The sequence below is a fragment of the Colius striatus genome, chromosome Z (genome assembly GCF_028858725.1).
Source record: "Colius striatus isolate bColStr4 chromosome Z, bColStr4.1.hap1, whole genome shotgun sequence".
NCBI classification, from domain to species: domain Eukaryota; kingdom Metazoa; phylum Chordata; class Aves; order Coliiformes; family Coliidae; genus Colius; species Colius striatus.
This window is the reverse complement of record NC_084790.1, coordinates 14,264,656-14,291,286: the sequence shown is the minus strand read 5'-3', so window position 1 is coordinate 14,291,286 and position 26,631 is coordinate 14,264,656. Positions and strand designations below refer to the sequence as shown.

Sequence of the window (26,631 nt, the reverse complement as noted above, 5' to 3'; positions counted from 1 at the left end):
GTCCAGAGCTTTATGCGGGGCTGGTTATGTAGAAGAAAATGGAAAACTATTGTCCAAGATTATATTTGTTCTCCCCATGCAGAAAGTATGAGAAAAAGGAATCAGATAGTTTTTAACATGGTGGAGGCTGAAACTGAATATGTGCATCAACTTTATGTTCTTGTGAACTGTTTTCTGAGGCCCTTAAGAATGGCTGCAAGTTCAAAGAAGCCACCTATCAGTCATGATGATGTTAGTAGCATTTTCCTCAACAGGTATGGGATATTTTATTTGCATTTGTGGGGAGTTCTCTGACTTTTTCTTCCCTTTCTGCTTCAGTTTACAGTAGTGGGGTGTAGCATTTGGTGGGTGTTTTTTTCTCCAGTGTAATTTATGTCACTGAAGTAGGCCATATTTCCAGGGGCAAAAGGCAAGATAATGCTGTTTGAAACCAGCTTGACCACTTTACCTCCTTGCAGTCTATTTCTTTCTCTACTAGAGGATGAAAAGGACAAATTGTACATCTTGGAGCAGTGTTCATAATTTTATATCACCTTTCCTGTTTCTTTTTCTCTTAAGAAAGCAAAATTTGACTTACTTACCTTATATAATCCAGCTAAGACCCTGAGGATGAGTATGTCAAATCTACTCTTTTCTGTTGTCTTACCTAAGGAGCTTTCTTCTCTCTCACTTCTCTTTTCATATCCTACAAAAAGAATTGTTCCTTGCATTAAACACCCAAGTACTATGGTAATGCAATGTACAACTAAGCCAGCAGGCATCTAATGTTTGATACAGGATAGGCATTGCATCCAAGTCTGCCCCAAATAGAGCAGGTTCCTTTAGTTATGAGACAGATTTCCTTTTCATAGCTCATTTATAATCACTGTACTCATTATGGTTTCTCTTACAGCCGGGATGTCCTCTACTTCTGCTGACCTCATAAACTAAAATACAACATTAAGGTTCATGTTATAGAGAAGTTTTAGACTTCAAGTCTTAAATAGCAAGCGAGAATGTAGATGACTACTCCTGTCTTTGAGATTTCTGCATTTTATTGGTCCTCTTATACTACTAAATGCATTGTCAAGGACATTCTGGGAAAACCTATTAATTAAACTGTGTGGAACATGTTATTTAATAGATGTTTTTATTTAAAAGAAATAAACATCTAGAATATGCTTTTGACATCAAATGTATATGTTTATTTGATATAAGACACTACAAATTTGAAGCAATGCAACAAAAAGAAGAATGGCACAGAATTGAGTTGGAGGCCTGGGGTCAGTGGGGTTCCACAGGGGTTGGTTCTGGGGCCAGTCTTGTTGAATATCTTCGTCAATGATCTGGATGAGAGCACAGAGGGAGCCCTGACACAGGCTGCCCAGGGAGCTTGTGGAGTCTCCTTCTCTGGATGTTTTCAAAACCTGCCTGCATGAGTTCCTTTGTGACCTGATCTTGGTGGACCTGTTTTAGCAGGAGAGTTGGACTGGATGATTTTAGAGGTCCCTTCAAATGTCTACCAATCTGTGATTCTATAATAATAACTATCTTCTGTTTTTTCTAGCGAAGTAGAATGCATAGTAGGAAGTGCTGTTTCTCTGTGAATTATTAATCAAAAAAAAAAATCCTGAATTGTCTTTTTTTTTTTGTTTAAATACTTGTTTTTCAGTGAAACAATCATGTTTCTTCACGAGATATTTCACCAAGGCTTAAAAGCAAGAATAGCTAATTGGCCTACCTTAATCCTAGGTAAGTTACTGTGTTTTCTTTAGGGGCACAATATTTATTTTTGGAATTGCAGTGAGGTGGGGTTTTTTGTGTTTTGTTTTATTTTGTTTTGTTTTGTTTTTTAAGAACAGGACTTTAGTTTTAAAGTCCTTTTTGAATGGAACACATTTCCAGAACTAACAGCAGAAAATATCGTGTAGTGGGAGTTCCACGTGGGCAGTAATGGCTGTCTTCCAGTTGGCATTTGAGAATGCCTCTGCCCTAAGCATTGATTAGACATGGGCCCCTGAATTTTCAGAGATGTTATATGATTATTAGGTAATCAGAACAACCTCGTTTTGGCAGGTAAAAGAGCCAAGTTTAATGTTTCTAAAATCTCAGCGTATTGGAAACAGAACCGATTATAGTAATTCAGTTCCATAGAACATAGTACTGTCTTTAAAGATATATTTAAATAGATGGGTAGCTGGGGATAAAAAAAAAAAAGCATTTCTTGACTTTTTCTAGCTGACTTATTTGACATTCTGCTGCCAATGTTGAACATATATCAAGAATTTGTTCGGAATCATCAATATAGTCTACAAGTGCTGGCAAATTGTAAGCAAAACAGAGATTTTGACAAACTCTTGAAGCAATATGAAGCCAACCCAGCATGTGAGGGGCGAATGCTGGAAACTTTCCTTACTTACCCCATGTTTCAGGTAGTCTCTGTATATTTTTTGTGACTATTCGTTTTTAATGTTTGGTTGATTAATTTTGTTACTAATATTACAATTGATGGAAGATTCTTCTTGCTTAACTGAAAATGCTCTCATGCAGATTAATGTGGTTTTCCTTTAATATTTCATTTATTTCATTTTTTATATTATACTGAAACTCTGCCTGTAGAGATTCTTTCTCCAACTATACTGATTCATCTCTATTCAGAATCTTAGTTATGTTGAAGGGGTATGTTGAATGAAACAGTTTACTCTGAAGGGGAATTCATTAGATGTGAATGAAGGGAAATGAATGAAGGGTATGTTTAAAGACGTCTATGAAACCCTGGTTTGATGATTTTGTGTCTTCTACATTTAACTACACATAACTGCACTTTGCATATGAAGAGAATAGTGAACCCCCTGTTTGTTTGGTTGCTGGCAAATCAAACAGAGCCAAGGAAAGAAGAGGTTGCCAATGACACTTCTTTTAGTGCTCCTCATTCGTATTAGCTGTTAGCACCTGTAACAATGCATTTCTTAGCTTTGAGCTTGTGAAGTTTTGAATTTTTTGTTGATGGACATCATTGCTAATGACTTTTTACTCAGCATATTAAGAAGCCATGCCTCCTTCTAAGTAGATTTTATTCTGTAAAGGCAAGTTCTGCTGCAAAATCATTTGGTTCTCCTTAGAACTCCTAAACTGCTTTGAATAGCAATAAATGGATCAGGGTCCTTATGCTACCCTGGGGTCTTTAATATTCGAATAATGCATATTCTTCAATGTCTCTTGCTGCAATGTGAATTTGAGCTAAATGCTAACAAGCCAGCTGTCATTTTCAAGGTCACAAGAACTTTAAATACACATAATCTATTAAAATTGAGGGAAGGTATATGTGCATCTCTCAGGAAGTTTTGAAAGTTTTCTCTTGGATAGTAGAATGAAATAATGAAATTTAATATTGTATTTGTGTCTCCCTCTGACCCAATGTTTTCCTTAAAATGTAATAAGTCTTGCACTTCCTCAAACTGAAAACATACATTTGCATATGCAATGTTTATCACCCTGAAGTTTAGTATTTTTGACAGTAAATGTATTTAGAATGTATGTATAACTGTCTAGCTATGGATTTAACCAAATCTACATTTAATATTTAACCAAAAGCTGTATTGAAATTATTCCTTTAAGAATTTACTGATTTTATACTTAATTTGTGTTAAGATTCCTAGATATATTATAACACTTCACGAACTTCTGGCTCACACACCACATGAACATGTTGAAAGAAAAAGCCTTGAATTTGCTAAATCCAAATTAGAAGAACTTTCAAGGTAAGAGTTTTCTACCATATGTTTGATAATATCGAAACAAAGGTTTTGAAATGAAAATATATTTTTGGTTTGTTTCTGTCCTTTTTTAATTGTTTTAAAGAAAAGGATCAAAACCAAACCAAACCAAAGATAATGAAAAAACTCCAAAAAACCCTACCAACCTAGTAATTTGATTCTTCAGTTATTTTTTTGGCTAATAAAAATCTATAAGTGTCTCATATTTTGAGTAGGAGAGGATAGAGGTTGCTATAGGAATCACCTTCCTCTGAGTTATAAGCAAAGCAATTTTCTTTACACAGAGATTTTTTTTTTCCCCCTTGCAGTTTAAAGAACAAAGGCATTTCTGATTCTCTGTGTCAACAGGAATCAGGGTCTTTAAAACTATTGAGTGCTCAATCAATGTTTATATGTATTACTGAAAGAGTGTAATTTTTCACATGCCTCAAATAATGCCACATAAACAGGAATTAAAGGTATATTTTGAAAACTGGTACTCACTATAGAAACTTGCAAAGTGAAGCTCTTTGTAAATTCCTGGACCATTCTCAGATGTTCCCCTCTCTCAACCTAGCCAGAAATCTGGTTGTTAGCTCTGTGAAACATAGTTTTCTGTTGTGAACAGGGAAATGCTATGTGAAGTCCAAGATGTAAATCTCGACTAACTGGAGTATTCACCAAAGATGTACTTGCAGAATCCTTAGTTGTAAAATAGGGATCACTTCATAGCTTTTCTTAATTGCATGCTCTTGTCTGCTCAGTTTTCTTTTTCTGTTAAGACAAAATTGCCATCTTGTGAAAACTACTCATTAATTTGAAGCTTATTATTTTTTACTCTTTGTCCTGCTGTATGTTTAACAGAGGCAACTTTCTGAGTCAGGTCACATTGTGCCATCTCTTCTGTAACTTCTTTAAGACTTGGACAGACAATTTCTTTTACATAAATATCTGGTTTTGACTTGTGCAGTGTTCAGCGAGTTCTGCTGTGCTCTGAGTCCATCTGAAACAGAAAGAAATAATGCCTCCTTCCCACTCAAATAAAGCATGGAATTTCTCTATCCAGCATTATATGCACAAGTAGATCAATCAGCTTTGACTTTGCTTCATCTTGTAAGTCAGGATGCATTGCTGATCCAACTAATTTGTCACTGAATGTTCAGAATTGGAGACTGAAACTGATTGATCCTTCTCTGCTCATCAGGCAGGCAGTACATACCATAAATATAAAACTCTATGACTCATTTCCATCCCTCTAATGTAGTTCAGAGGGAGAAGGAGCTTTCAGACAGTGCTTTAAGATTTCCCAGTTTAGGAAAACATTATACACACAACACTATATAAACTTCTGGATTGGTTTCAGATTTGAAAATAACTGTATTTCTCTGTGTTAGAGGAGCATGCCTATGGAAATAAAACCAACAACTCAAAAAACCAAAACCCCAAAAATTAAGCAGTGAACCATCAAGGCCATGGTTGTTGTAAGAGGCAAGAGGGAATTGAATGACACATTTAGATGTAAACTGAGGCAGTACAGCTTAAGAACCTAAAAGTCAAGGGCAGGGACTCTATGATGTGTAATAAACAACACAAGATGCTAGGAAACATTACCAGGTTTCTGGCAGCCTAGTCTATTAAGGATCAAGAAATACTGTTGTGTCAACTACAAAGGGTTTATAGCATGGTGGCATCTGTCATATGTGTTTAGGAATACTCTTAAAACAAGTCTGGCTAAATTGGTTCCACTGCTGAAAATCATGAAATGATTACAACAATGATCTGAAAGGGAAGAAATAAGGCAAGAAACTGACTCTAGAGTGATGATGTACTGCATCTGTACATCTGATTTGTAGCAGGTGACAAAGGACTTCAACTACTTTCTCTGTACGTGCAAATGGACATAGACACAGCAGGTGCAAGATACATTTCATGGAATGTAAAGTGCATTTTGTATTGTGTCTAACAGGGTGATGCATGATGAAGTTAGTGACACAGAAAACATCCGGAAGAATCTAGCCATAGAAAGAACTATAGTAGAAGGCTGTGATATATTGCTAGACACCAGTCAGACTTTTATACGCCAAGGTAAGACATTTGTCTTTGAAGCTATCTATATAATAATGAAAAAACTACATTAAAACCAGCAGGGTTCATGTCGCCATCATTGGAAAGGTCACTGCGCTGGACACAGCTTACAACTTTAGACTACTCACGGTCTGTGGATGGTAAGTCACAAAATGCCCTGATGACAACTAATTTGGGGCTGTAGATGAACCCCACTTCTGTGCTGTTTTCTTCAGGAACCAAGACAACCAGCAACACGTGAACAATAAAGCACACATGAGACAGTAAAGTACATTCTGCCTGAACTGTGGTCTTCAAAGGGATGGAAATTATCTACAGTTCCATAAAGACCAAAGCTGTCTGGCCAGTTATCATGGCAGTCCCGATGGATACCAACACTTGGATGAAAGTGTGGGAGAAACTTGAAGCTTTGTTACTAGTGAAGTGATTACTAGGAAAGAAAAGCTATCAGTTTTTCCGATTTTACTCAGTGCTTTGGAAACATCTCAAATTGGTTGTTTGAGGGTAGATATGATACCTGAGCAAACACACTTTACCTCTTGAGAAATGCATTTTGAGGCTTTAGTCTTCTTGTGCCACTGCAAGAAGAAGTAATGAAGAAAAGGCATCCTGTTCTGCCAGGAATGTAGGACTACTTCTACTATACTAGTCAGTAGAATGAGAGGGAAAGAGTTGTAATATATTCTTTGATGTCTGTTCTTGGTGATTTTGTAAAGTTTTTCTATTGAAACTTAGTTATAGCAGCAGTGCAATTTTTTTGTTAAGTTCCACAAAATTGTGATAAAATAACTTTTATATTTATATTTAAAATGTCACTTTCTACCAGGAACTGGTTGTGGTTCTAATTTGGTGGGATTTACTGTAATATTAAACCAACAAATGTGAAAACTTCATAACTGAAGCTTATTTTCCTCCTCTTTATATAATAATTTACTTCTGGATCTTTTAAATCAACTTAGTGGGTTTGCACACAATAAGTACAGATCTGTAGTGTAGGACTTTGTAAAATCTTCTTCATATCTGAAAACATTGAATGTATTTAGCAAAGGTTAGGAGTGTCATTTATGTGCACCTCTTTATGAGATCTTTACTAGATAGCCTCAGTAGAACATTTGATGTTTAATAGAGCTTTATGACACCAAGCTGGGTGGATACCTAGGCCTGCTTTAGGAGATGAAGGTCATTCAGAGATTCAACAAGGCCAAGAGCCGGGTCCTGTACTTTGGCCACAACAATCTCGTGCAACACTACAGGCTTGGAATAGAGTGATTGAAAGCTGCCTTGTGGAAAAGGACCTGGGGATATTAATTGACAGCGGCTAAACATGAGCCAGCAGTGTGTCCAGGTGGCCAGGAAGGCCAATGGCATCCTGGCCTGTATCAAAAATAGTGTGATTGGCAGGGCCAAGGAGGTAGTTTTCCCCTTGGAGAAGACTTATGAGGCACAGCTGAGGGGACTGGGGATGTTTAGCCTAGGGAAGAGGAGGCTGAGAGGAAATATGATCACTCTCTACAACTACCTGAAGGATAGTGAGGTGGGGGTCGATCTCTTCAGTAACAAATGATAGAATGCGAGGAAATGGGTTTAAGTTGCACCAGGGGAGGTTTAGATTGGACATTAGGAATAACTTTTTCACCAAGAGAGTTACTAAGCATTGGAACAGGCTGCCCAAGGGGGTGGTGAAGTCACTATCCTTAGAGATGTGTAAAAAAATGCATAGATGAAGTACTGAGGGGTATGATTTGGTTTGGTTTAGTTTAGTTCAGTGATGGGCTTGACAGTGTTAGGTTAGTAGTTAGATTTGATCTTAAAGGTCTTTTCCAACCATAATGGTTCTATGATGCTATAATAAGTTTTCTATACATTGTGAAATCCATTCTCCAGTGTTTCTATAGTCTTATGACCAAACTTTGAAACTGTATTGTAAGTACAACAATCAGTATTAAATTACTTGAATATTCAATAAATATGCACATAACTGAGGTATTTAAAGAGTTATGAATGTGGCTTTGAGAAAAATAGAAACCTGTTGTGTTGCATCCACAGCCAAAAATCCGGAGTTAGCCTTTGTTCAGGCTTTTTCTGTGAGGGTTAGTTACAGCTTTGCCATATGTTATATACTTGACTTTTCTATGCAGAGACTGATTCTGTTCAGCTATGCAAGTTAAAGCCATAAGAACTATTTCTGGCAGTGCTTTGCAATGTAAATTGTAGATTGCCCTTCAGGTTTCTTAGGATCTGCTTTTCTCTGTCTCATAGATACACACTTTATCGTCAGGCATGCTGTACGTAATAGCAGACAATTAAGGAACATTTTCTTTAAGAGTTTAAAGGAAACAATCTGCAATCCAACATTGTCTGATACCCAGACAACTGGGCATCTCCAGGCCCTTTAGATGGTTCTAAACACTGTCTGACATTCCTGCCATCAGCTGCTATGAATTTGTCTCTATTGATAAATGTATCACAACTGCAAAACTAAGGAAGAGTTGAAACTGCAAGGAACTTCTGGAAAGTATCCAGTCCAGTCTCACCTGCTCCAAATAGCATCAGTTGAAGTAGGTTGCTCTGTATGATGTCCAGCCACGTTTTGGTTGCTTCCAGGGATAGACACTTGTCAGCCTCTCTGAATGAGCAGCCTGTTCACTGTGTTTGGCTATTCTTACGGTAAAATTAAAAGACCTCCAGAATGCAGAAAGCCAAACTGAATTTTTAAACCAGTTACATGAAGGCTAAAAGTTAAGTAAAAAAAAAAAATTTTTTTTTCTATTTCTTGGGTTGAACAAAGGCTTAATAGACTGACTGGCAATACTGAAGTACTGAAAGTGCTTAGATCTGTAGCTGGATAAAAATTCCTGAGATTACACTGATCATCCAAACTATGCTCTTAACAAATGTTCTAAAATTAGCCTCACTTGCTCATTGCAACTGTACATTGGCCAATCAGGACCAATTTTTTCCTTAAGAGGAAATCTGTAGTAGAATACGTGGTGGGCAAATGCCCAGTTTCATTAATCATAAAAGCTTGATGTGGATTCATGAGATCCTTGCTTGATGTCAGCCATGCAGCACATATGGGAGATGTGTTTCTCTCAGTAAATATTATCAAAGAGAAATAATTCAGTCTCTGTTTTCTGCATTTAAAAAACCTAGTTTGTTTTGATTTACCTTTTTAAATTATAACCTTTCAGCTCCATACAAACTTAAGCCCATTTTAGCAGTATAGAATATATATTCTGGAAAGTATTCTGATGAAAATTTAAAAAATAAAATGAAAGCTACCTCTAAAGCTATATCTGTAAGTGTATTGTATTTATGGATGCTATTACTCTAAGAAGCAAAGCAGAAACAAAAGAGAGTTTCAAGAGAAAAATGACACTAAGAATTTTGTGATGGGAAGTTGCTTGGGAATTATTTTGTACACACTTCTTAGTCTTGCAATGGGACCTGAGGGGTACTTGGTGTAACAGGGAAAAGCCACTGTTCGACAACATGAGAATAATCTCCTTGCTGTCTTTCACAGCTGAGGTAGGTAAGCTGTTTTTTTCCAGTGAAAATGTACAACAACCAGTAAGTATTTATGGGTTTTGGTCATAATTTAAGCAAAACTAAAAAATGTGCCTTTTTAAGTCTTTAGAGTGTAACTGTCTTCCAATGTTCAGATTGCATACGTTTAGTTTAAATGTGAATTGACTGTCAAAGAACACTGTTGCAGGTTTACATGTCTACATTATGCTATACTGAGCAGTCTAAGTATCAAATATATTAATAACTTAAGACCAATCAAGTATATAGATGGAGCTAAGTGTAGAAAAATGTAAACAGTTGCTTTCTCAGTTACTCTAATTTCTGTTTGTTAATTTAAGATTTTGTATGTGAACTTTGAACAAGATTTTTTTTTTTACAATATGGAGTAAGAATTACTGGTCCAATATTTCATGACTAATTCTTTCAGGTTTGGATGGTGTCAAGATGCTGATGTTAGCATCTTGGAATAGCTATGCTTGTCCAGTATTTTGTTATCTCTGAAAGAGGCAGCCCAATATCTATCCTCTTGTCTTGTTCTGCTGCTATTACTTCCTTTGCATCATCCTTGCTATGAGGCATATCAGGAGCTAAGTCAGCTTGAGATTCCTGATGATTAAAGTCTAATACTTAGTAAATATTGGAATGAGAGCCAGTGTCAGGGTGATAGTAAGGATAGACATCTGGGAATGACATTAGGAGGTGTCTTGGCTGCTTTGTCTGGTTGCAAGTTGTATCGTAAAATCTTTCCCTTTGATATATAAGGGAGTTGTACGTCACCACCAAATTTAACTCCAGATCGAAATTCAGAAGTGATACACATTCTGATAACAATCTGGAAAAGCTGGTCAGAGACTAGTTTTAAGTTATGAAATAACAGAGCAGAGGCTGGAGTTCTGCAGAACACAAATTCAGACTTATGTAACCGGGTTCAATTTAGTTCAGAAGTGTTTTAATGGTAACACTTTCCAGATGAGCTGTGGAGCTCTGAAAATTATGCAGCATAAGATAAGAAGATGGAAATGTACTTCATTTCCATCATACTCGCATACAGGCGCACACACATACACAAACTCTTCCTTCAGAACCTATTCTATTTTTTTTTGTCTCTTCAACTCGTAAGTAGTGTATCTTTTGCAAGTCTATCAGCTCTCAAAAGTGCAGTTTGCTGTTCAGCTTCATTTCCTGGTCAATGTGCTACTAGTGTATTTAAATTTCATAAAATCTAATCATGCCATCTAAATATTAGTCTAGACTTTACTTGCTTGACTCTGTTATTAAAAACAAAGTGAACTTGTGCAAAGAGATGATCAACTTGTGCTGCAAACAGATGCTGATGCATATTGATAACCACTAGAATGAAAAGTTGCATTAATTTACTTCATAATTTAACACAGCCTACTAAATATTACTATAGGATTGTAAATTTTGCATCTTTCTTACCAGGTTCCCTTATTCAAGTCCCTTCAGTTGAGAGGGGAAAACTGAGTAAAGTTCGTCTGGGATCATTATCTTTGAAGAAAGAAGGAGAAAGGCAGTGCTTCTTATTTACAAAACATTTTTTAATTTGTACAAGAAGTTCAGGAGGAAAACTGCATCTTCTCAAGGTATAGACTATACATTACATGACTTGACTTAATAAATGAAAACGGTTTCAGTGAAATGTCAATATTTTACTATTTTATGACTTTAACCTGAGATTTGCATATGTTATTATAAACAGAAGTGAGGGGATGCATGGTAGTTAACTTAGAATCATAGAGTCACAGAATGGTAGGGACCTTTAGAGATCATCTAGTCCAATTCCCTTGCAGAAGCAGGTCAATCTAGATCAGGTTGCACAGCAGCACGTCCAGGTGGGCCTTGAAGACCTCCAAGGAAGGAGACTCCACACCCTCCCTGGTCAACCTGTTCCACTGCTCTGTCACCCTCACAGTGAATTAGGGATTTTTTATGTTGAAATCGAACTTCTTGTGTTCCAGCTTCATCTCATTACCCCTTGTCTTGTTGCTAGATAACATAGAAAAAAGGGATGCCTCAACCTCCTAACACCCACGATTTATATATTTGTAAATATTATTGAGATTCCCCCACAATCTCCTCTTTGTCTTCTTTGTCTTCTCATTGCAAGTAATAGAATTGAGCCAAATTTCTTACTTAACTATATATTTTTGAGAACCATGTAATTCTAATAAGGTGGGTATTAGAAACAAGTCATCATCATGTCTATTTGTATAAGGTAGCACTGAATGCAATTTTTCAGTGCATAAATCAGCCAGTATAACCCTGTGAAATTACCAGAGAATATTTTCCAGAGCTCTAATAAAATTAATTTGAAAAGTAATTTTTTTCCTGAACATTGCATTCTCATGAGCTGAAAGCTCCTCTAAGAACACTTGAGTTATATTTGTTCAGAATCAGGCTTTCATAGTGTTATCTTGTGAGTAAAGAGATGTTGGTAGTTTACAGAATGGATTATGTTGAATAAAATTTTAATTTGACAAAGAGATTTCTCAGAGGTTATTAAGACTGTTCATATGCTTCCTCACTCTGCACCCCTGAAATAATTCATGTATTTTGGAAAGAAAAAGGGCATAACTGAACCTTAAAAAAATCTTGTATGTATCTTGATTTGAATTCAGGAGAAGATGAAATTCTAGTTACCTTTTTTGGAACTTGTGAACAAATCTGTACATGAAGTAAACTACAGTGTGGTAAAAATGAAACTAATTTTTCACATTTGAATATGTTATTGATTTGTTGGATTAAGAAAAAGCATTACATTTGATCTGTCTGTATTTAGTTCTCAAGGGAAAAACATGCATCATGACATGTATGTGTCTTTGTAAGAGCTCTCAGTAATGTAAAACCTTAGAGTAAGGTATATCAAAGTTTAAAAATAACTCTGATGACAAATGTCAACATTTGTGAAAAATGTGCTTTGTTTTCGTAGACAGGAGGTGTTCTATCTTTAATAGAGTGCACACTGATTGAGGAGACGGATGCAAGTGATGACGATTGTAAGTTGAATTCAGCTGTTTGTAGTAACTACAGCGTCTAGTTTCTTAAAATTGATACCTTTTGTTTATTTTGCATAAGAGCAAATTGATATGTTCTCCCTTTTCATGAAGCCAAAGGAATACAGTGTTAAACTGATTCAGTAGAAGAAATGTTTTAATAATGGACATACTGTCTTGGATAAGTGTTTCTTTTGTTATGTTTGTTCTTGCTGTTGACATCCCACGTAGGATTTTCAAGTAGACTGAAGGAATGTGACAAATTATTTGCTGACTTTTGTATACAACTTCACCCAGCGGATCTTGGAAAGAGAAAAATATGCCTTAAAAGAAGCAGCAGATAATTTGGTTCCTTAAATACATGAGGGTTGAGCAAATTGGCAGAATTAGTGGAAAGTTTTTGTCTCGGACTCCCTACAAATCTTGGCTGAAAGATTGTTCAAATGAAATAACAAAACACAGTCCCAAGCTGGTTTTATTGTTACTCATTTTGGCTTACATCCTGTCGTTTTAGGCAAGTTTTTCCCTTGAATTATGAAAGTAATTTCATTTATTTTAGTGATACTTCTAGTATGCTGACAGTATATCACTGTAGAAGTGTTAGAAGGACTTTAACTTTATTTGGTATCTTTAAAATTACTATATAGCAACCTCCACTGATGCATGCTTGCCATTTCTTCTGTATTTGATATATGTGAAAAACAAAATTAGGTTTGAGTCCCCAAATGGATTTACTTTTTGTCAGAGAGATATTTTAAAGTTATTTTCAATGTAAATAAAGTCATTATTTTCTGTGTCTTATGGTCTGACCTTTTTTTCCCTTCTGATTGTCAAGCAAAAAGTTCTGGACAAGTGTTTGGACACCTTGATTTCAAACTTGTAGTTGAACCAACAGATGCTCCTCCTTTTACTGTTGTCCTTTTAGCCCCATCACGACAGGAGAAGGCTGCATGGACAAGTGATATAAGTCAGGTAGCTTAACGAATTCTTTATCTTGTTTTTATTGAGATCTTAGTTTATTCTGTATTTCTAAAAACAAATCCAAGGGAGAAGTGTTGACATTTGAGGGCTGATTTGCTGAGATACTCATTTTCCTCAAAATTTGAGTCATCAGTGGAGTGTGTTTCTCAATGAGGGAGAATGACAAAAATAATACTAATGGTAGTAATTTTTATGTTTAAAAAGAGATCATCCAGATGTATGTTTTGATTTAAGATGAAGGATAATGCTGTTTTATTCATAACTTTTCATAATTCATAACAGATTGAAAAACACCTGAGTCCAAATAATGCCATATCACATAAATAATCAAATCCCATGCCGTAAGAAAATGAAGTAAACTCATTTTTCCACTAAAAAGAACACTAACAAACCATTATAAACAATTACTAAGTACTGACAGAGTGCAGGAAGTGTCTTTATTATAAATGAATAAAAATGCTGGTTTAAAATACATTAATGTCATGAATAAAAGAAACCAATTTTTTTTAGTGCTTTAGCTAAAAACATCATAGACAAAGTTTTATGAGAATCTGTTTAGGGACAGAAGTTGAATACAATATGAAAAACTGGAACTTTCAGCAAACCATATCTGAATTAAAGGCTATTGCTATCTTGTTTACAGATGCAACCAACAAGTACATAAATCTCTCATAGTTCTGAATCTGAGACCTATCTGGTATTAATTTCAAGACAAATAGTTGATCAGATAAATATCATTGTGGAATTTGCTAGATTTCTTAAGATGCTACCGTTGATGGCAACATCTCCATGTGAATTGTTGACTTAGTGCTCACACTCCATCTAGAGAGCAAGAAAGAACAAAATAGCACAAGAAGCATGCCACATGTCATCTGCTGGAGAAGGAAGAAATGGGGTGAAAATTTTGATAATGCATGAGAACTAAATAGTTGAGATCACTGTTTTCTTGAAAACCAAATTGTATTTCTAACTGAACCTATTGCCAACAGAAACATTGCCATTAAAAAGTTACAGAATTCTCTGACTAGCAGCCTTTTTTTTCTTTTTAACCTTGGTTAAAACAGTCAAGGAAAACATAGGAACTATACTAACAAAAAGGGTATATAAAAAGTATTTTTTTAGTAAATGTGTGTTTTCCTGTGTTTTCAAGTGAAAAAAGTATACATAGTCACTCACAGCATTAATCTTAGTGCGCAGAATTCTGCATCTTATTCAATTGCATATGCAGAAGACATGCAAGCTATATTTGTCTGTATGTTCCTAGTGAGGCTTCCTGAATTTATATTCTTTTCATGCAAACTGTACACTTCCAATGAAAAATGCATGGTCTTTGTTGATGCTTGAGAAGCCTCTCCTTTTCTACTTTGAGCTTGTTGTTCTTTGGCCCTGGATACCCATTACATAGATTCCTTAGCTAGAAGGATAGTATCTATCTGGGAGGTGATAAATGCTAAGCCTATGCAGACTGAGGATAACAGTCCTGAATTACCTCAGACGGTTTTATGATTGGTGTTAAGGGCTTCTTTGTGACTCTTAAAATTCAGAAGGGGGAAATTATGTATTTTTATTAGATGTGTTTTTCTCAGTGCTTTCAGGTAATGATTTGATAAAATCATGAATTGTTGCAACTGCACTTTCCAAATAGTCTTAAATACCTGCATTTAGAACCACATATAGCTACACAGAACATATTTTAAATGTATAGCTATGTAGATATATTTTAAGAGGCCCATAATTATCTTGTTTGACCAATCAGTCATTATTATGAGATACTCCAAAGGCAGACAATTATTTTTACTCTTGAAGGCAAGGTAAATGTATATGATAATTTTGGAAACTCCTTTTTATTTATGTAAAGAAATAATGGTTTTCTATAAATATATATGTATGATACTTTATGAATAAAACTAGGAAGTATTAAAAAGACAGGAGACTTTTAGGTTAGACAGCAGCTATTTGTTGCAGACAATATAAGCCCAATCCACTGGCAGACTCTCTGCTGACTTCCAAGAACAAGGTTTGTGCTGCTGTGTTATCTTAACTACATAAAAGTACAAACCAGAAGATAATGTTGTCCAAATGGCTTTGAGCTGTCCCTGTATGATGCCAGCACTGGGTTGCTTTGAGCCTTGAGGAACACCTTTTGCATCCCTAGTTTGTAGACTTCTACTGACCACAATAGCCTGTGTAGAAATTACAGGGCAGCCTGTAATTTCAACAGCAGTGTGTGCTGCCATCTTGCCCAGAAGTGTCTTTCCAGCTTCTAATAGCTAGCCCAAAACATTGATTCCAGTGTTTGCAAGAAACTCCTTGGACAGTGTCTTCATAGCTATGTTTCACCATAAAGAAGGACCACTTGATTTTTTTTTTTTTTTACAAGTATGTTTCTAGAAACTGTTTGTACTTGGTTTTGGTCTTTTTGAACAGTGTAGAGGTTAAGGTATTGGTGTATCCATTTGTGTATGTTCTAACTTTATCAAAGAATTGATTTTTTAAGATTAACATTCATCCAGTGAATGCTGGAGATATTTAATAGTTTCAAAGGAACTTCAAAGGAAATTTCGCACCCAACTCAAAAATGGAAAAAAGATGTTGAGCTGAATACCTTGCTTGTGCTGATTAAGGCTGTGTAGATTTGCAGATGTGCAAATCAAAGACATACTCTGTAAAAACTATGCTTTAAGATTACAATAATGAGAAAACTGTGGAAGCCAGTCCCTTTACCCTCTGTTTTAACAGTTTTCGGTTTATTTTCACAGTGCATTGATAATATAAGGTGCAATGGTTTAATGACCATAGTGTTTGAAGAAAATTCTAAAGTCACTGTGCCACATATGATCAAGTAAGTGCAGCATTTTTTTCCCTGGTGAACAAAATAGCTTCTTGTTTGTTTGTTTGTTTGTTTTTAAATAAAGTCATACCACTCATAATTTCATTGAATGTTTTTAAAAATGCCTTCAAAATGAAGGTGACTACAGCCTAGTATCATTTTCCAAGACATTTTGTTGTGTCAGCCAAAATGTTTCATCTTTTTCTCTTATTTCTGAAAAAAAAAAAAAAAAAATTAACTGATTGAATCAAGGTGACATCATTGTTCATAAATCTGCTTCCTTCATCCTTGGATTCTTTCAGTGATTTATTGTAATAAGTAATTTTTATTTGTAGGCAACAATTTTCCATATATTATTCCAAATTTCTAACACACGTATTATCTCCTGGATCCTCTACAGATCTGTATTTATGTGAGGGATATAAGTATTTCCTTTCCTACTGTTATCTATCCCTAGGATGTTTCTCTCTTTTAGATGTACTCTGTACATGAAGGTTTCTCAAATACCTCTTTTGTAGTTATTACCTTTCCTGTCCTTGTATATGTTTAGAAGTTAAATAATGGTAACACCTTTGAATATACTGTTAGGGCACATATCTTTAATACCTGAAAATAACACATTTTATTGTCATCAGTTTTATTCCAGGAACTCTCCAGAGTGTAAAGACTTCCGTTACCTGCTGAATGTTAAAAATACATACATCTCTTTCCAGATTGTAGAGTACAGAAAAGTCTTAGTCTGAATGGCAAGAGAAAGAAATCTTACCTCTAAAAACATACAAAATCTTAATAACAGACAGAATTTTGGTGTTCTCTTTCTAGGATTTTAATTAGATGATTTTTAGAACATGTTAACTAAATTTAGTGTTAAATGTCTTTGGATAAAATTTTAAAATTGCCACTTTTCTGAGGACCCAACTTAAGAAAGAATAATTTTCTTTGTTGTTTCTTTTATATAATGCAGTGTAGAAGTGTGTGGAATATCTTGATGCTGTATTCTAAGAAAATCTCGTTCTTTTTAACAAAAAAATTCTGATGCTTTATGTGATATCCATCACAATTTTTTGCAATCTAAGCCTTCAACAGGATAAAATCATGCAAAACTGAATTTGGAAATGCCATGAGTAGTTTTATGTAACTGATTGATTTTTATATACAAATAAAAATTAGTGCTTTATTTTCACAGAAGAAAAGCCTCTCCATAGTTTCTGCCTTTAAGTTTGACATATTTAATGTTGTTCCCTTTTATTTTATTTTATTTGGTTTTTAAAATTAATTCTTGGAACCAAAGGGCAAGTCTTACCTTGCAAGTGCGCCTTAGCTTTGCTGAGGGCTAGTTTTGCTACAGTCCATTAGTTTATTTTAGATAATACTAGAGCCCAGTAGAAAAAAAAAATGCAATAAATCCTCTATTATTCTATGGTGAGCTTCTAGTAATGTTGGACTAGAAGGCACAGCAGCCTGTAAGAGAGAAGAAGGAACAATTCTGCCTCCTTTTCAATTTCAGAAAATGAAGCATCATTAATGGTTTATTAGACTTTGAAATGTAAATCAATTCTTTTCCAAAAAAAATTTAATTCCCTTAGCTTGGGTAAAAAATATAACTCAATGGAAGCAGGAATCACCACAAATACAGAGTTTTCTTGTGTTGATGAAATGCAAGAATGCATATATATATATATATGTTTGCTGCTTCTACATTGAAGGAGAAGCTGAAGTGATACCATTACTGTACCATAATTACTCTTTGGTAAATCATTCTAAATTTATTTTTTGTGTAGATCTGATGCTCGTCTTCATAGGGATGATATTGATATCTGCTTCAGCAAAACACTGAATTCCTGCAAAGTACCCCAAATCCGTTATGCAAGTGTCGAGCGCCTTTTGGAGCGGCTAACAGACTTGCGATTTCTAAGTATTGATTTCCTGAACACTTTCCTACATACTTACCGCATATTTACTACTGCAGCTGTTGTACTGGAAAAGCTTTCAGACATATACAGACGGCCCTTCACTTCCATTCCTGTCAGGTGAGCTGTGGGATTTTTCCCTTCTGTCACCAGTTTCTTACAGAATTACTGTGGCATCATTCATTGGTTGTTTTTTGGTTTTATTTTTTGGTTGGTTTTTTTTTTTTTTACTGTGATTTTCTGCTGTATATATCATCCAAATTGGAAGTTCTTCCTTTGTAAATAAGACATAGGTTTTTAGATAATCTGTCTTAACTTTCTGTCTGGGATTTGAGGACTAAGTGTCATAAGGATTTTGCAGTGCCATGCAGATTTGCACAAAATTTGTTCACAAACATTTTCACTTCAAACTTTTTGGGATTTATTATTGTTCGTTTCCTACAAACAGGTCTTTGGAGTTATTTTTTGCTACGAGTCAAAACAACAGAGGAGAGTACCTGGCTGATGGGAAGTCACCACATCTCTGTCGCAAATTTTCTTCTCCTCCTCCACTGTCACTCTCCAGAACTTCCTCACCTGTCAGAACGCGGAAACTGTCATTGACCTCACCACTGAATTCAAGGATCGGTGCACTCGACCTCTCTACTTCATCTGTGGTGAGCAGTCCTACCTCGACTTACAGCCCAGCCACCTCACCACCACCAACAGGTAGCAAAGTACCACTGGACCTTAGCAAAGGGCCCTCATCTCCTGAGCAAAGTCCTGGCTCCATAGAGGACAACTTGGAGAACCCTCGCATTGACCTCTGTAACAAGCTGAGGAGAAGCATTCGAAGAGGTATTATATACCCACAAAATATTGAACTTCACTTTTGATAAACAGGGTAGCCTCTAAAGTAGGCTTGACTTTCATCACATTACTGCTGAAAAATTATTTCTCATGTCTTTTTGCTTCTCTTGATCACTGCAAATTGTGTTGTGAAACCAAATGCTCTACTCTATTTCTTCTCTAGTACAGGCTGTGATGCCTTTTCTGTTTCTGCCACATCCTTGTTTCCTTGTAGGAACAGCAATATAGTCAAAGCCTTTGTCTGTTTTCAGCAGTGTTAAGGAGAAAGGTAGAAGGAAATACTTGATGCCAATTGTGTTTCCTGAGGTGAAAGATTTTGGAGTTGTATTGTTACAAGAAAGTAAAATACTAAGTTAAAAAGATATAGGGATGGCAACAGCTAATAGCTTTAAAGTGTTTACATAGCAGAGCTAGTTTTCCAGAAAACTTTCTTCAGTAATCCAAACAAATAATTTATGTGATGCAGTTGGTACATTGGTGAGATTCATACTACCTGGTTGTTACCCATCCAGAAGACAGATGTCTGAAATAGATTAATTGCTTCTGAGTAAATACTGGGTTTCATCTATAGATTGTGTAAGGCACCTTGGAATAGGTACTACTTCCAGAGTGCTAAAGTTAGTTGATGTAAACCTAAATGTGGGCATATAGAGTGGAATTGTTGTATTTATAGATGGCAAAGCAAGAAAGTTGCTGTCATCTCATAGGATGCGTGAGTGCATGTTTCTCACTGCTCTTTGGGGATGGCAGGGTACTCTTCTGAGTTAGAAGTATTTAGTAATTTTTTTTTTTATTGAAGTTACATGAGAAAATTTTTTAAAAAGCTATTTTATTCCTAAAATTCATGTTTGGAAATTATCTTACATGCCCTGATTTAGACTCAGAGCAATTTGAACTGTAAATCTGAGCAAAATGTAGATCAATTTTACTTGCAAGTACTGTAACTGTGAAAATTGGTGAAACCCAAGGGAAAGAAGAAAAAGATTACCAAACATAAGCTACAAAAAATATGATTGAAGCATAATGTCTGCGTCTCATCAATGATTTAGAATAAGTGCCCTGATAAGAAATTTGGTATTGTACTATGCAGAAGAATTGTTTTTACAGATTGTAGTCTATGTTCAACAAAAAAATCTTTTGAACAGGCAAGTTAGCCACTTTAGCATTACAGGAGTCTATGCTTGCCCTTACTTTATGCTTTCACAGAATGCTGGTTGCCTGTTAAGCATTATATTTCTGTATGTCAGATGTCTTAAAATTAATAGAATAGCAGCATATTTCTATATTAAAAAATACTGTATTTATTATGCAAAGTTGGGAAGTTCTTCTTATGAACTAGTGTAACCACATTCGAAGTAATGTGATACCACAGCATGTCCCAAAATATAGCCATGCATTAAAATTACTTGTACACAGGTAACTGCAGTTTTAGGGTGTGATGTTTTATAGACTGTAAAGTAAACTAGTAAATCATAGGTTATTCTGGCCTAGCATTAGCACTTGGCATTGTTGCAAAGAAATACAGATTTTGCACTCCAGTCTATCAATACTGGATGTGTCTTCTGGGTAATGTGAGGAACATTTGAAATGGCAAGAACCTCATATAAATGCTTAATCACTATCTGTGCAATGTCTTGGGACCTTCTGCTGCATGGTTTGCACTCAGTTTGGAGGAATTTGCAGCTAGATAGCTGTGCTCTGGGCAGGGAGGTCCCTTTGTCCTCCAGTTGCATATAGCATACTGCAGAAGAAGGAGTAAGTTTTAAAAAAGGTCTCACAAAGAGAATGGAAATGGGTAGTAAGAGAACAGAAGAATGCTAATGTGCACATTTCCCACCATACATAATGCATTTGTTCCTGAAGTTTGCTGGGTGAAGAGACCAGTTTTACCTACTCAAGAGCCATCACTTCATAATGGTTAATAGTGATGATTTTGTACTACCACATTTAAAAAAAACAACTATGGCTTACTCGAAATCTAATATAACCCTACAAGTTTTGTTTCCTGGGACATATTATTATGGTGGCTGTTGTTCTCCTTGAATGTTTTCCACTTACATCCTGGAATTTCTCACTTCCCACTTTGCCCACTTCCAGAGTTGTTGTTTGCTTTCAAAGTTTTTATTTTCCAAGGTTTCTGTTTATATATATTTTCATATATTCAGTGCTTGCTTATGCTGCTGGAGCAGTTGTCATGAATATCATTCATATAGGATGTATACACATCATTCATATAGGATATATTTTATCAACTGTTTTTCCCTCATTTTGGAAGTAAATGTTTCCGCCATTTTTTATTCTTCTGGTAGAACTCCTCCTCCATGGAATAATCTACTTTACAGTGCTGTTTGGGCATTTGGGCAGTTTTCAATTACATGTAATTATCCAACAAGAATTATTTTCCCTAGTGCATGGAAAACCTATGAGTTCAAGTATCCTTATTACATGTGCATGTCACTGCATATTCTGCTGTCTTAAAGTGCATCTTCATCCAAGCTATTTTTAAAACTGGCAACTTGATGTTTTTTCCCAAAGTTCTTTATTTATGAGGCTTTGTGAGGCTGTCATTGGTACAAAACTCTCCCAGTCCTTTAACTCCATCCAGAGGACAATTATAGCTGAGTCTTCTTAATGCAAAAGTTTCATCAGAAGTTCCAGAAACAATCCCTTTTAAAACCACAGATTAAACATAAACAACTTTGTGTAGATGGTATTCAGCGGTATTAGGTTTGTACTGAATCCCTGGTATCCAGTGTTCATAATTAATGGCTATTTTTTTAAACATTACCTTTCAGGCAATCCCCCTTTGATGTACCTATTCTTTTTTATCACTGCAGTACAGTTTAGACTGTTCAAAGTTTATAATTGGCAGACTTTCTGTCTTTTGGATTTTATAAACTGAGAATCTTGAATCACCTACATACTGTATAATCTCTGCAGAGGCACTCCATATCTAAAACAAACTAACCTGACTACACTCTCTGCTATGACAAAGTGCATCTTAAAGCTCCATACTGTAGTTTTCTGTGGCCTTTTGATATTTTCAAAGAACATTTGTACTTTATAAATACATTATGTGGTTCATTATATGTACATATATAAGTTGGTATATATTTCTTTTTCTGATATGTAATATAATATAAAGAGTTTCAAATTATGAATTATCATCCCAGTATTAACATTTATTCCCTTTTAAAGCAGCAGTTCTAGAATCTGTGTCAGTGGACCGGACAATTCCTGAAAGCACCTCAGCAGTGGATACCGCAGAGCTTTCCCCATGTAGATCCCCTTCAACACCACGTCATCTCCGCTATCGTCAGCCAGGAGGTAGGAACCCACATTTCTTGCCTCTATTGGTCACTTTAAAGAGTTCAAATGCTGTAGCTGCAATCCTTGCCAGATATTAGAAACGAATAATGTTTGAATAATGTTTCGTTTGTATTTTCCTTATTTCTCAGGTATTAAAAGAAATCCATTGGAAGCTAAATTACACAGAGTAATTAGTGTAGTAATGAAGCATATTGGCACTTTAGTATAATGGAAGTGTTTTTACATAGCTCGAGCAGGATGTGCCCAAGTTTAAGAGTGATATTGAATCAGTCCTATTCTTACAAATCTCTCAAGATAGATTTTTTTCAGCTACTAAGTGGACATATTTTGGGCACCATATGTAATCATGAAACACCCACCATCCATTATTGTCAATGATCAGTGACTGTGTCTGTTTCTTTGTGTATCACTGAACATTTACAGATGGTGGCACATTATTCATTCCAAAATTTGAATCAACTGTTCAATTGAAGAGGAAAAGTGAGAGCTGAGCTCCTCAGATAGCTCTCATGTGGCTCTTGGAACTCATTGGCGCTGCTGTGAGCCATGTCCAGGAATTCTTAAAATGCTGCCATCTCATGCAAGACAGATTTCTAGGCAGTTATTTAGTGTTTGGGATTAAAACAACAAAACCAGAGCAGAGTTTTTCCAACTGTTAATAAGTTGCTGAGACACTTCAATTTTAAACCAATAGTAATCTTCTGTTATTTGGCACTTCTATGGTGAGATGGTAAGATTTGTGAGTCAGAAACTGTGAGGAATATTAACATATTATCTCTGTATTCATCAGAAGCAGTATTCACAGCACTTCCTATAGAGAAAGTTTGATAAATTGTACAAAACTGTACTCGTCATAGGCAGTGACCTGGGAAAAAAAGTGAAACTAGTTATGAGAAGTTGGTTAGTATGCTAGTTATCTAACATAATATCTATTATTTTGTTTAGGTTAATTTCATACATTGTTGGTTTTGTCTCTTTTTTTCCTGTTTCTTTACTGCCTGTTCCTCACCTTGGCAGCATCTTAAACTTTTTTTTCCATAGTAACATTAATTATATTGACCTGAAAAAAAATCACAGATATGATTATGATATTTTTAATTCTCTTAATGTAAAGTCTTCTGGCAATGAAAACATAAAATGTTCACAAGTGTAAACATTAGTAAAGATTTTAAGTATTTTTATTGCTTAACTTGAAAAGTATGAGAATTGTCTGGAAGTTATTAAACTTCCCTGTCTCTTTACTTTACAGTACAAACTGCTGACAACAGCCACTGTACGGTTTCTCCTGCTTCTGCTTTTGCTATTGCTACAGCTGCAGCAGGGCACGGAAGTCCACCAGGTGAGAAAAATACGCTGTATGAAAGAGATATAACAATAAGATACCTAGGTCTCGAAAGGTAATTATTTCTTAAGAACATACTTATCTGAATCTTAAGTAGCCTCTGATGTGTTACTTTAATCTGCTAATGTTTTGAACGTAGAGTTCTGCCTTTTGTGGACGTTGTGGGACAGCATTCAGGGATAATTGGAGCCTTGGCTTCCAGTTATGTGACCATTGTGCAACCTGATCTAGGTTGACCTGCTTCTGTAGGGGGATTGGATTAGATAATCTCTAAAGATCCCTTCCTACCCTGCCATTCTATGATTCTGAAAATATTTGTTATTTCACTGACCTAACTGAAAGTGAAATTGATAAATGAAATTACTAAAACATCTTACAACAGGCTGTTCAGGTCCATCCACCCTATTGCATTTTCTGCTGTGACAGTCTGTAAATTTTGTCTGATGAAGCAACTTCTGACACCAAAGAATAAGATCATCTTTTAGGCTGTTTATATGGCACCTTGTCCTGGGGAGTTGCCAGCACCCATCACCATGTCTACTTCAAAGAAGGAAAGTACAAGAACGTATTCAGAAAGATCTTTTAGAACAAAACATGAATCCTAAGAAATGAGGACTGCGTGTTATACCACATGACTTCAAGAAACTCATATGTGTTTTGTGCCTTTTTTTTTTTGTGGACTCTAAGGTGATTGTCAAGCTATTCAGTGAGATTATGGTATAAACTAGTGATAGATCTTTTCACTGACTTCAATCAGAACTGTAACTATCACTTGAAATTTTCAGTTCGTCATTTATTGGTTGAATTCTTGTGTTCCATCCTTAACATTTCTAGTCCAGTCTGTTACTGAAAGGTTAATATTTTATGTATATGTAATCTGATAAATATCTAGATCATACTTTTATTGATTTTGTATTCACTTACAAATTAAGATTTTATTTTGAAAAAGAGCTTTTTTATGTCCCAGGTTGGTATACATAGGAGCAGCTGAAATTAACTAAATCATTGCAAGTATATGCTGTATATTCCTTGGAAAGCAATTACGTTGTCTACTGACTGAAGGGATTTAGTGCAATTTAAAATACTTGATTTGAATTTTGAATTTACTTGCTATCCTTCACTTTGACATATTAGCATCTTCCACTAAGAGTCCTGTCCTAGGTCATGTTACAAAGAAAAAGCAACTGAAGTCACAAAATGACTTTCAGTTTGCCTTGACACACTCAAACCATAATCATCATAATTACGTATGACATAGTCCAACTGTGAATTAACATTTGCCTCCTTTCCATCATCACTGTTGGAATGTCAAGAAACTGATTTGAAGACACTGGTCTGAAAATTACTTATTAAATTCCATGCAAGTTACTAAAGCATCACCATGGATTTCAGTGGATTTTGTATACACCATGTCTAAAGTTGTGGTCATTCACCTGATGAGTGAGTAGGCATCATGAGAAAATAATTTCTGGATAAATATGGATCATGCTTCTATTACTCTTTTGATTTTCCTGTGATCATAAGGGAGTCAGTTTTAGGAACCAGTCGCAAACACATACTGACTTCTGAAGTGATGAATATTCTTTACCCTTGGAGTTGGACACTGCCAAAGAATCAATGACACATTTTGCTTTATGAGTTATTTCCAGTAGTTTTCTGAATTGTTTAAAAATGCAGTAAGGGTAAAAAATACCTGTGGTGTTTTATTTTTTTTTCCTACCAGGTCTAATTAAATTTAAAAATATTGCTTTTGTATTACAAAAGCAAAACTTCATTATTAGTAGTATTGAAGCATGAAAGGAAATAGAATCCACAAATGTGCAATCAATTGAAGGAGTATCAAAGCATGAGGATATTGAAAAAGAAAATAAAGTCTCTAATATTCTTAAAGTACGTTTCTGTATTGCTATTTAAGCTAGCTATGCATTTCCCTGGGTAATTAAAAAAAAACCAACAAACAAAACAATAAGAAGGTTCTGCAGCAAATCTTATTAAGAAAAGTATGTTGTGAGTCTCAGGAGATAGAGCTGGAATAAGGCTGTCCACCTGTAGTCAATGTGAAAATTTGAGGCTCCAAACCACAATTAAACAGCTCAATCACCTGTTTGGTAACTTGATGCAAGTAATCATCATAGCAGTCATACTAAAATGGCAGAATCATGCTGTTCAAATCTAGGTAATTTTTTTTTTTCCCCAGCTATGTGTTACTGTAATTACATGTGGTTTTTTTTTTTTTTAAATAATGTCTTTTTTTTCCGATGGGATAGTGTCTCATTCACTGGAAATGATGGATATGATCCCTCAGTGAATTAGGTATGAGTAGTGAATTAAATTCATGGCATTTTTTCTTTTTTCAGTCAGTTCTTGGCCTCAGTGCTGCAGACATCATGATATGTGCCATTTAATATTCTCCTACATGGAACATAAGTAGAATGGCAAGTGAAACTGAGCACTGATAAATGCAAAGTGATGCACATGAAGCAAAATAGCGTGAGCTCTACACCTGAAAGGATGGGCTCTGTCCTGGACATTTGATCAGAACCAAGATCTGAGGATTACAATAGATAGTTCCCTTAAGCGATCCTAATGCGATCCTAATGCTCGACAGGAGCCAAAAAGGTAAACACCAGGTATTATTAGAAAAGGAATAGAGAACAAAGCAGAGAAGACCATTATGCTACCACTGTATAAATCCAGAATTTGCGTATGTAATGGAGACAATGTACAGCTATGATACATCCTCTATGAGATAAGGATTTCGAAACTAGAGAAGGCTTAGGTTTTCAATTAAAAATTAGTGAAGTATGAAATGGCTTCTGTGCATTTGAAGTTTAAAGAAGAGATGACTTGAAGGGTTGATGAGAGAGTTGTTTAATGAATAGAAGGCCAGTGAGATTCTACTGAGGGGAAGAGATTTGCTCAGGTTTAAAGAGTGGACAGCTACCCGCAAGCAAAAGTCTTTAGTAGTCACTAAACTAGAAAAAACTATAACAGGTTCAGGAGCTGATATCAATTGGAAGTTGTGGGA

General features: G+C 35.5%; 1 protein-coding gene across 3 annotated transcripts in view; it reads left to right on the top strand.

The window, feature by feature from the left end:
* RASGRF2 (Ras protein specific guanine nucleotide releasing factor 2) overlaps positions 1-26,631 on the top strand; it is a 142,705-nt gene that overhangs the window by 68,983 nt on the left and 47,091 nt on the right. For 2 of the 3 annotated variants that reach the window (XM_062017544.1, XM_062017546.1), the window contains 13 exons: positions 1-254; positions 1,652-1,731; positions 2,218-2,411; positions 3,631-3,740; positions 5,701-5,819; positions 10,791-10,951; positions 12,298-12,364; positions 13,197-13,333; positions 16,102-16,184; positions 17,954-18,202; positions 18,531-18,919; positions 22,130-22,258; positions 23,511-23,600. In XM_062017544.1, coding sequence (XP_061873528.1) covers positions 1-254; positions 1,652-1,731; positions 2,218-2,411; positions 3,631-3,740; positions 5,701-5,819; positions 10,791-10,951; positions 12,298-12,364; positions 13,197-13,333; positions 16,102-16,184; positions 17,954-18,202; positions 18,531-18,919; positions 22,130-22,258; positions 23,511-23,600 — 2,062 coding nt within the window. The remainder of the gene's footprint in view (positions 255-1,651; positions 1,732-2,217; positions 2,412-3,630; positions 3,741-5,700; positions 5,820-10,790; positions 10,952-12,297; positions 12,365-13,196; positions 13,334-16,101; positions 16,185-17,953; positions 18,203-18,530; positions 18,920-22,129; positions 22,259-23,510; positions 23,601-26,631) is intronic. The other variant, XM_062017545.1, reaches the window with a different exon arrangement.